Source organism: Etheostoma spectabile, chromosome 5, assembly GCF_008692095.1.
Source record: "Etheostoma spectabile isolate EspeVRDwgs_2016 chromosome 5, UIUC_Espe_1.0, whole genome shotgun sequence".
Taxonomy (NCBI): Eukaryota; Metazoa; Chordata; class Actinopteri; order Perciformes; family Percidae; genus Etheostoma; species Etheostoma spectabile.
The window spans coordinates 16,673,501-16,684,181 of record NC_045737.1 but is presented as its reverse complement, the minus strand read 5'-3'; the positions used below and the strand labels follow the sequence as shown (position 1 = coordinate 16,684,181).

Sequence of the window (10,681 nt, the reverse complement as noted above, 5' to 3'; positions counted from 1 at the left end):
TAGTTGTTTCCACTCCCCTCCTTCTCTTTCCAAAATGGTGGCATCCAGCCCAATGTTGACCCCTGAACTTTGTCGGCCTGTCCTTTGTTCGTTTCACTCTGGGTTTTAAAGACTGAAGAGCTTAGAGTGACACCAGAGAAACTTCTCACACACACACACACACACCATTGACGGTTTCGGGATGCACTTGCAGAGAGTTAATAGAGTCACATACTCTGCGTCCTGCTCAGTGTTAAAGCTGTCAACCCCAGAGCCTTGTGCTACATATCTGGACATTTACATGATATTGGGTGTCCTCTGCCGGCGTCCTCTGCTCACACTGAAACCATGACACTTGTTTGCTTTGCTGGTTGCTATGAAGATGGCGTGGAGGTGATTTTCAGGGAAGGTTAAGGAGAGGACATTGAGTAGTGGGGGTAGGGGGGACAAAGAGACAGATGATGACTGCACTTAGGGTTTGCATCACAAAGCTGGCTTTCTTAGGGCCCTTGACTTAAGGAAAATTTGTCTTACCCATGTTAAGAGTAAAAGCTTCTGTCTTCAGTCATTTTACACACTTGATTAGTTCACTTGCTAGAAGTCTAGAATGAAGTTAGATCGTTTACATCACAAAATTGTAATTCACTTTCTAGCATAGACAAATCTCGTTTTTTCCAGTGCCCAACATCATGTTTATTCTTTATCACACTACTCCTTTACGTTGGTTTAGACTGCCAAAACAAAAGATGGGTGCCGGGCTTGCTTGGCTATTTGTTGCGGCTGTAAGCAGTCCAACAAAGTGCTGCCGCGAGGGACTAAACACTGAGAGGTGCATAAGCTGACTGTGGCGCGCTTGAGATTGTCTTGCAATGATTTATTCCTCCACACATAAAATGCGAGTGAGTCAAAATAGGTGCATAAATGCGGCGGTCAACAGAAAGTGTTCGCTCCCAGGCTCACCCCCTCTCTATCAAAGCCCCAAAAATCCCAGGTGAACAGGTGAAGCAAACAAATAATAACTTCCGCTCAAGCCGCAATGATATTAATATTGGTGCACAATATAATAATAAATAAATAATATAAATGAGACCATTAACAACATACAGTATTTGGCTCCTACACTAATTGTTCCTTTAGTCCCACAAAAGGGAGGAAGTCTTCATTATGTGAGAGGAAAAGCAGAGGGATCCCTTTACGGCGATAATGTTACAGGAGGTGGAGTGTCGGCCCCACCTGTAGGGCCCTCCCAGCTGCTCCCCTGTAACTGGATCCCGCTCCCTCTCTCCTCAAGGCTACCAGCCCTCTTTGAAGTTATTTCTAGTTCTGGGAAAGATGGGCAGAGAGCGACCGACTAGAGGCAAAGAGTGACTTGGAGAGTGAGAGGGGAGGTGTGTGTCGCAGTGTGTATGTTGTGAGTTAATGCATGTATTTAAATTTATAAGTCTATTTGTGCAAGCTATACATAGAAGGCTGCAATTTAAAACGCTGGCTCCTTTCTTTGCTTGTTGTACCCCCTGTGCAATCTATTGAAAGCTCACAAAACATAGTTAGAGTGTGCTCGGCATATGGTGCTATGTGAGTAAATAAATCAACCTCACAAAAGTTCTTTATATGCTGTCAAACAAACCACCAAATAACTTGATTGACAATTTGTCAATGCAGGAAATCAATAGAACTTAGAGAGCAGTGCAGCAAGTCCACTGGACGGCCACATTGATGTGGTCTGATGTGGAGTTTTCTTTTTCAAAGATTTCTCTATAGAAATGAGAGAACCATATTCATATTTTACTCATTTCTTTCCTAATACAAAGTTACATTTAGCTAATTAGGTGGTTTGTTAGACATATAGTATCTTATTTTGGCATGATAATTGACGTACTCGTTGTGACAAAACATTTCAGCTTTTATCTGTCCAGTTATGAAATACGAGTAACTGGAGTATGATGCAGAGGTGCCAGAGAAGCAACAGGATGCACAAATATATATATTTTTTTATTGTAAGTTCAAGTTTAAACCTGACCTGTCTGCAGCCAGGGACACTCACTGTAAATCCTCCTGGTGAGGTCTGAGTGTCTGGTAAACACGCACATCCCAATCTGGACCAGAGGCTTAACCTCACAGCGCATGAACCAAAATGACTTACTGTAGAGAGCTACTTGCCCTTTTTGCGTGCTTTATTGAGGGTATTTTAGGGTCATCTTTTGGATTAAGACTCGGTGTCAGACTTTCTCTTCCTCTGTTCTTCTAATACTATGTCTGAGTTCCTCAGAGTTCAGACTGTCTGTGTGCCGGTGGGGAAGGTGTGATAATGAAATAGAAGAGAGTTGCAGGGATGAAAGCTAGAAGAGGCATTCCACATGAACAGATGGCAACAAGACCTTAGGAAAATTTGACCTTTGACTTCTGACTGTCAATCAACTGGGATCTGGCACATACCTCATGCAAAACATGTACTTTATTCATTATTGGAGGCATGTAGTTATGAATGAGAATTGCACCTCATGGAGGTTGTTGTTTGTTCAATTTCTTAATTTTGTATCACTGTAAGTCGGATCGTTTTTTGTTTGCAGCTATGCTGTTATTTGGATTTTGGAAATTGTCGTTACTGTCAATGAGATTATCGCTTTGTCTGTGTGAAAGCACTTTTCTCGCATACTTTAAATTTGGATGCCACTTCGGCCGCAAGAACTGCGACTCATATAAGCGCCCGTCACCTGATCTGTTTCCCCCTCCATATGTTTACTGGAGGAGTGTGTGATGAGCGTGTGCTGGCAGAGAGTCTGTCCTTATTTCCAAGAGTGCAGAAGAGGGTTGCGGGTTTACGTGCCAGCAAATTTGTAATTGGTTAAAGCCTGCTCCCATGTCTGCCCTGCAGGGCACAATGGGGATGGAGGGTGAAGTTGACTGGGTCCTCATCGCGCCACGGTTTGTTGTCTGGGTGGCTGTTGGAGAAGATGGCGCTAACATGGTTTTGACATTTTGCAGTTTGTTTTGGCCAAAAGCTTAATGTTTGCTGGATATTTGAGCATCCATGTTATGGCCTGCTGGTTTGTGTAAAATGCTTTGCAGTTATTCAAGATGGTAATTTAGACTTATTAGTCTTGTGTTTTTATTGTTAAAGTGAAATCTTTGGTGCTAATGATATGTGCTGAAGTGATTATTTGGGGCTTCACTTCACACAGCCACCACCAGCAAATGTAGTTCTGAAATGAAACTAATCGATCCACAGAAAATGAATCAACCATGTGATAATAGATCAATCATTTCAATAAATAACCAGAAAAACGACAAAAGTGTGTATTTTTTTGTAGGGCTGCACGATATGACCTCAAATCAAAATCACGATGAATTGCACATTTGAGCTTGATAAAGATAATTAATCACGTTGGTATCATCACTTAGTGAAATACTGATGAAAAACCTTTATACTGCCAGATGGTGTGAATGCCTGAAGATGTACTATACGTCTCTGTGTTGTTTTAGTGTGTGAAGCTGTCTTTCTTTTGTTTGTGTGCTTTTTAATGTCTAGTCCTGAACATCCTGTTGCATACCTCTCATATGTCCTGTCCTGGCATGGTCTGAAGAAGCTCACAGTGTTGTGAGTGTGTTATGAGCCTCAGACACCACAGGTCCCAGGGGGAGACTTGGTCAGCGGCCTGTGATCAGACATAGCCACCCCACAGCCCTTAACACAACCGCCCACCACCTCTGTTGGCAGGACTAGTGTGCTTTTCCGGGAAGTTGACAATTCTCCCCCCATAGAGAGGGAGTTCAGTGCTGGGGAGGGGAAAGTGTTGGTTGATGCTGTGGCAGGGAGGGGTGATGGAGGAGGTCGGAGGGGCCGGCTGAATTAAAGGACCGGGGAGGTGGGCGGGATGTTTCTTCACTGGGGTGAATGAGTTCACGGTGAGCAGACGGTCAGTAGTGAGAGATGCCACTGAGTTACCCCCCTATCACCCATGATGTGTTTCAGGCTACACACTGACCTCCACACACGCCTGTGCTCAAACAGTGAGAGACGTAAACACGCGCACAGCGCTGGGGAAGCAGGTGGGTGCGAGGGCTGGCGCCGTGCCCAGGTTTTTCTTCTTCTAGATTTTGTGTGCATGTGAAATGGATGCCAGCTCTTCTTCCAAAATTCATAAAAGAAAACCTATGAACAACAGATCTGTCTGGTTAATCATTTAGCCAGCTCCACAAAGAACATCTTTTAGAAATTGTCTCTAGCTGACACACGCTTCAGACAACAAGGCAGCGTTGATTGTTACAATAGAAACTCATCCCTCCGTGTGACCTAAATGCCATCGGAAGATGTGTTGGAACGAAGTTCTGGGTTGAAATATTGGTGCTTGGGATTTTTTTTTTTTGTTGAGTTGATGTTTTTGATGAGGACATTTATGCAAGGGTCTATGACTACATAGATCGGTTTGGCTCAGGGATCATTCTGCTCTTCAATCCGCCTACTCACCTTTTGATGTTTTGAGCTCCTGTTGTGTTGTAGCAAGGATACCTTGTTGGAATGCATAGCACATTAAGCACCATATTTCAACAAGATTTTATACCCTAGGAGCATAACTTTGTTCACATGGCTTTCCTGCCTGGTGGTGTTAAAAGCAAGAGAGGAGGATAATCTTTTTGAAGTTTTTTGCTTAGTCAAAGGTGTTCTGAAGAATTTTTGGGGAGTAAAGTAAAACGCAGAAAACAACTTGCTTAAAAGTACTTTTTGTCATCTACTACTACTACTTTTCAGGTGAAAGTACACAGCTATGTAAGATAAAAAAGACAAGCTCTTTCACGCAAGGGCTATATCACATGGTGAGGACAGGGGAGGGTGAGTTTTGGAGGGATGAGGGGGTAATGGTGGTCTGTAACCAGGGCCACCAATAATTCAGAGGGAAAGAGAGGAAAGGGGTGTGCGGCAAGGCGAGAGGGGGGGCAGAAGAAGTGGTTGTATGATCAAAGGCTCAGTGAATTGTGTCACAGACAGACGGAGAAGAATGGGGTTGGATGGTGTGACTTGCATTTTGATTTCCTTTGAGAGCAGTGGGAGGGAAGCGGGGGTAGTGGGAGTTTTTAGAAGTTGGGCCCTGTTTTGATCCCATTAACAACTGTTATCAGGTCACTTGTTCGTGAAGGAGACGACCATAAAGGACGGGCAGTGACTGAGTTAAAAGGTTTTGTGATTTTATGTTTTTTTTCTAAGCTAAACCAAAACTTTTTCTGCCAAGTCAAGTTTTTAAAAAGTTGTGCTTTATTGTCACCTTTATTATTCATATGAAAGTGTAAACAAATATGTTAACACAAAAATGAATTTGTGTCATGTGAACCTGATATGCAAACGAATATAGTACTGATAAGATGGCATCATATTAAACAAGCATCCCATGTGTTGTCCACAGGTGGTTTTCCAGAAAGGGGTGGGGGTTGGCAGGGGGTGTGGCCAGCTTGAGTGACAGGTGGAGTTCAAATCCCCGCCAGGATTTCATTGAGAGTGTGGCCTCTGTAACGGGATATTCATGTGAAAGGCTGCCTCCCCCAGGGGCAGGGCAGAAAAAGAGCCGCCCCCTTGTGGCACTTCAGGGGCGCCAGATGCCCTTCACCCAGAACCCTGGGTACAGAGGAGCGAAGCAAAGTGGAGCAATGGGGTGTTTCCAGTGGGCTGAGCTTGTGTGATTTGGGGCCTAGCAGGGAAAGCTAGCAGTTGGAACACAAGAGAGGACAGTTTCTGTCATTGTGTGTGTGTGTGTGTGTGTGTGTGTGTGTGTGTGTGTGTGTGTGTGTGTGTGTGTGTGTGTGTGTGTGTGTGTGTGTGTGTGTGTGTGTGTGTGTGTGTGTGTGTGTGTGTGTGTGTGTGTGTGTGTGTGTGTGTGTGTGTGTGTGTGTGTGAAGGCACGTTTGCTCGATACTCCTTTTGTGTGCACAGCCAGTAGCTGTGACCCACTTCAGCAGATCACCGTCTCTCATCCAAACCAAGCTCCTTTTCCCCCTGCTCCCGATCCCCGCATCCATCAACGCCTACGTCAACATACGACAAAAAAGAAAAATCCCTGTGGTGGAGATAATGGTGCAATGGCCAGCCTCTAAAATAACAACATGGTCCACAACAACAACACTGTCCCATTCTGAGTGCAAGAGCCCCCGCACAATGGCCCAGTGTTCGGGACCCAGGGGCGCAGGCGGGGCTCCCCGCTGCCATCCAGGCTGTTAGACAAGCAAGAGAAAGAGGTCATAATCACAAAGCAAGCAGCTCCACTTCCTGGTCCTCCTTTGGATTGACTGAGACACAGAGACCGATTGGTCCTCTTTTTAGATCCCCTCCTACTATCACTTGCTGCTTCCTTCCCATTGGCATGCTCATTGTCTCACATTAAATTTTAACTGTTACCTCAGTTGACTGGGATGTGAATTACGCATCAGAATTGTTACGCTTTGTGGGAGGTGCAGGTTGAATGGAAACCTGGTTCTTTTATCTTTGTCGTGTTTCTTCAATTGTGGCGTCCTGCGAAGGTTGATAATATAGGTTGATACTATCAGAGCGTGCTCTGATATTATTCTACCAAAGGTGTATGTAATGGATACCTCTACTGCCTCGCTGCTCCTGCCAGCCTGAGGCTAATATCTATCTTCCAAACAGTCATCCAGAGCAAAGTGGCTTCCTGCTCACCTATGTTTACAATTTGAAAAAGAAGCTTTGAGAAAATGCAAGGTAAATCTGTGAAATGCAGGCGGACAAGGGGACTGCATCCTATGGGTTTGTGAAAAGGGGTTTTGTGTCAGAGTGGCCTTGATTCATGTTGAGCCCTTTTTTGGTTAACTTAATCAGTTGGAAGGATCAGAGAATGATCCATTTTTTGTCAAAGGCCAAGGGCCGTGATTGAAAATGTAATCTTTTTTTGCGTTTGCCACGGTCCCTGTATGAGGATTCAATTTAACACTCTTTTCTTCAAAATGCAATTTAGAATCTAAAAGACGTGTATGTGTATGTGGGAAGTGCCTCTTTACTATTTAATGTAATGCCAGTCTCATCAGATTTTCTCCATAAGGCAGAAAAATGCTACACTGTGGAGCTCAATAACGGCACACGTTGTCCACATTCCATCTCTATGACTTTTCCATAGTCCACCTGATTTGCATTTGACCCCCTTACTCATAGCTAAGTCCTCCCTGAAAACCCTTCAGGTCAGGGTCTTGACCCCTCTGCCTTGTGGCACTGAAGTGACAAGGCGCCTTCTGAATCTCTCTTCAATTGGCCTGTTGCACGACTAACCTGCTCCCAATGTGATGAAGTGGGGTTCAAAGGTCAGGGGTCAGCAGAGGGAGAAGGGTATCTCGGGTCATCAGCAGTGGCCCAAGGCTCGACGCCACAGTGCTGGCAAATTGGGGTGCAGTGGTCGTTGGGCTAATAGGATAAGTGGCCTACAGGTCAGTTTGGCCCAGTTCTAATGCTAATACAAGAGCTTTGCACTGTTGCCAGGGTGGGGTGGGAATGGATCCAGGATTTTGGGACTCCATATGGTTCCAGTTTTAATCCAACCTTAGTGGATCAGATCATTATTTCATCCTAGTGAATGGCCGACAGCTAGAGTTCTGTGCTTATTGTTTTCATTTTGTTTTTGGTTGAATGTTTCATGCTTTTTTTATTGCTCAGCTCAGTTCAAGTGATGGCCTGCAATGATTGTGAACGTTATCTGTTTACTTCCCTCATGATACGGACGCCTCATGGGATTATATACTAGCACATACGCAAGATTGATGATTTGATAACAGTCTCTAGCAGTCTCTTTATGTCAAAATGGGAAAATACAGATTTGGCTGTTTTTTAAATTCTCATTCTCTGTCAACCTGTCTGACACTTCTCGCAACCACCTTCTTCACAATCTTACCAAGACCGTCAAGACAACTCAAATAACCCAGCGGAAGGGCTTTGAGATAAATACTTCTGTTGGTTTGCTAGTAAGGAAGCTACCACCTCTTTCTTTTTTAGGCCTGGTCAGTGAGTCAGTGTGTTTGTGATGGCTGCCATCCTTTAGCTTTAATCTTCTCTAGACACTTGCTCTGTAAAGCTTTTTGGCAAAGAGAACTGTAATGAGAGGACAAGCAAGATAGACAGATAGACACTAATCAGACTGTGTGTGTGTTGAGGGGGAAACGTCATCCATTTAATAGGAAAATATAAAATGCATCCAGTCATAGAAATAGAAATTGCAGCAAAGTTAATCATTTGCAGCAGTAAGAGTAGAAGTAGACTTAACAGACCTTTCCTTAAGTAGGAATTTTGTGAAAATGTGCCACATCAGCAGATCCATGAAAGTACATACAGTAAATCCCAGTTTTGCTTATCTGCTGCTATTCTTTGAGAGGTCTGGAACGCTGTACAGTGTGTTTAGATCCGGTATGATTTTGCCGCACACAGCGAATACTTCAGACGTCTAATGCTCTTAAGCTCTTATGTTTCATTATAGGTGGCAAGTGGATTATAAATTGTTGCACTCCCTCAAACGATGGGGAGCAAATCTATAAGCTGCGGATGCCAGGACCCTTTAAGTTAATGCATCATGTGGGGCAGCTTTTCGTGTTCTCTTGAAACTCTGCACATTGATTGTTTTTGTTGCTCTGCATTAAGACCTTTAGACCCAAAATGCTGTTTAAATGTCTTTTCAAAACCTTAAGCCACTTTTTGTTGCATAAGCGATGTAACTTAGCATCTTTTTTAGATATAAAAACTTATCTATCACTTTTGTCTTCTTTCCAGATGCATCCTTTGGGACTATGTAATAATAATGATGAGGAGGACCTATATGAGTATGGCTGGGTCGGAGTGGTGAAGCTGGAGCAACCTGAGCTAGACCCCAGTTGTCTCACCGTGCTGGGAAAGGTAAAGATCTGGTTCTATTTGCTACTGATGTTCAGGAATTAATATTTGCAAAACTACACAATACAGGTAGACGTCTTAAAACGTCTTAAAACATTTTACAGAGGTTAGAGAAAAGCATGCACCACACCTATTCACTTTGCATTCACACGAATAAGTATTCTCATCCGGGTGCCCCTGTCGGTGAGTTGGGTCGTGCATTGAAATAAAAAACCATCTCAGCTATATAAATATACTGCAGTTGGGACTATGAAGAATTGCTTAAGTTGAGACAGTATTTGTGGGGAGAATGCTGTGATTAAAGATGAAGGATACTGCTTCCTTTGTAGCATGTTTTGATGATTTGCTATTTTAGTCTAAAAATACAGGGTCCATTTCTTTTTTTTTTTTATAGCTCTAGCCAGTTTTCAGATGAATACTCTGAATAATTGGATTACCATATGGCTGTAAACACAAATGTTAATGGTGCAGGTTAAGGGTGCAGTTCAAAATACACAACAACGCTACAAGGTGTATTAAATGTTTGGTCATGAGATGTTTTGGCTCCATGAGCGACGAGCAGAAACATGCAGACAGCGTGGTGATTTGTGTATATAGACAGTTTGCTAACCTTTTGCTAAGTGAAATCCTTCCCTTGTACTTCATTAAACCCTTTTAAGGATGTGTCTTTGATCTTTTGTAGTTACAGTGACAATTCACAGAAGGATGATTTAGTTTTGGGTTGTTTCTTACTTCCCATTGCTGGGAGATTGAGGGTTGAACTGAATCCCTCCCTTGTCTCCACCACCCGTCTGTCCCTATCCTGCCACCCTCCTTCCCTCCCTCCCTCCTTCCTCCAGTGCTCCCAAACCCCTCTGCAGTCTCAGAGTGGTATTTTATCATGCTTTAATTAAGTGTTCCTCTTAATGGAATGTACCAACATCCCCTGGAGGATTTTGGGGGGGGGGGGCATAGTCTCATTTATCCCGTGCATGCCCAGAGACAGAAAGAGAGCAGCCATTCATAATTTAAGGAGACCTTGTACTGTATAGACCTGCTGATGGTGCGCTTCCCTCGGTTGCTGCTGCCTTGCCTAGCAGCAACCATCACTTAGCTTATGCTGAGACCTGAAAACTGACCTGATGTTCAGCACTCAAACGCCTCTTTGATTGTAGTCAAGAGTACATCCTTGTCGCAGGTGGCTTCACTTACTAGTAAATGGTCTTCATTAAGGTCAGTGTTTTAAGGAGAAGTTTCTATAGGGAAGTCAAGGAAATTATAACTGGCTTAACTTGTTTTTTACCATTTTTTATATATATATATATATATATATATATATATATATATATATATATATATGGAAACGGATACTGGCAGACATTAAGGGTGACGTGGGTTCAGTCTATAATAGAAGAGATATGTCTTTTTTTTTTCTTTTTTTTTACCGAACCCGTGACTGCTGTGTTGAGGACTGAACCTCTGTATATGGGCACACACTCTACTCTATTTTGTTTAGAGGTCATCGGAAGTGCTAGTGCATATGTAGGCAAACATGGTATAAAGCCAGAAGAAGCTGTGGGAAGTCTGATAAAAGTTGGGTTTGCATTGCGGGTAATGTAGGCAGCTGGAAGAAGAAGAATGCGTGGAATAAAAAAGACAATATCTTTGGTTTTGCTGCATCGATTTTGATTGATTTGTTTTTATAACCGACCATGTTAAGTCTGACAGTGTTATAGGAGTACACAGCAAAATCGGTGGAGTACTCCTTTAAAGGTGCCCTGCCCCATAAAACCATTTTACCTGCATTTTTACAAATATGTTAGGTCCATATGTGTTTGTGTTATGTCGTGA

The 10,681-nt window shown here is 43.3% G+C and overlaps 1 protein-coding gene across 2 annotated transcripts in view; it reads left to right on the top strand.

Annotated features, from left to right (window-relative positions):
- Positions 1–10,681, top strand: part of znrf3 (zinc and ring finger 3) — a 68,998-nt gene that overhangs the window by 29,111 nt on the left and 29,206 nt on the right. For both annotated transcript variants that reach the window (XM_032515946.1, XM_032515945.1), the window contains exon 2: positions 8,732–8,854. In XM_032515946.1, the coding sequence (XP_032371837.1) occupies positions 8,732–8,854 (123 nt within the window). The remainder of the gene's footprint in view (positions 1–8,731; positions 8,855–10,681) is intronic.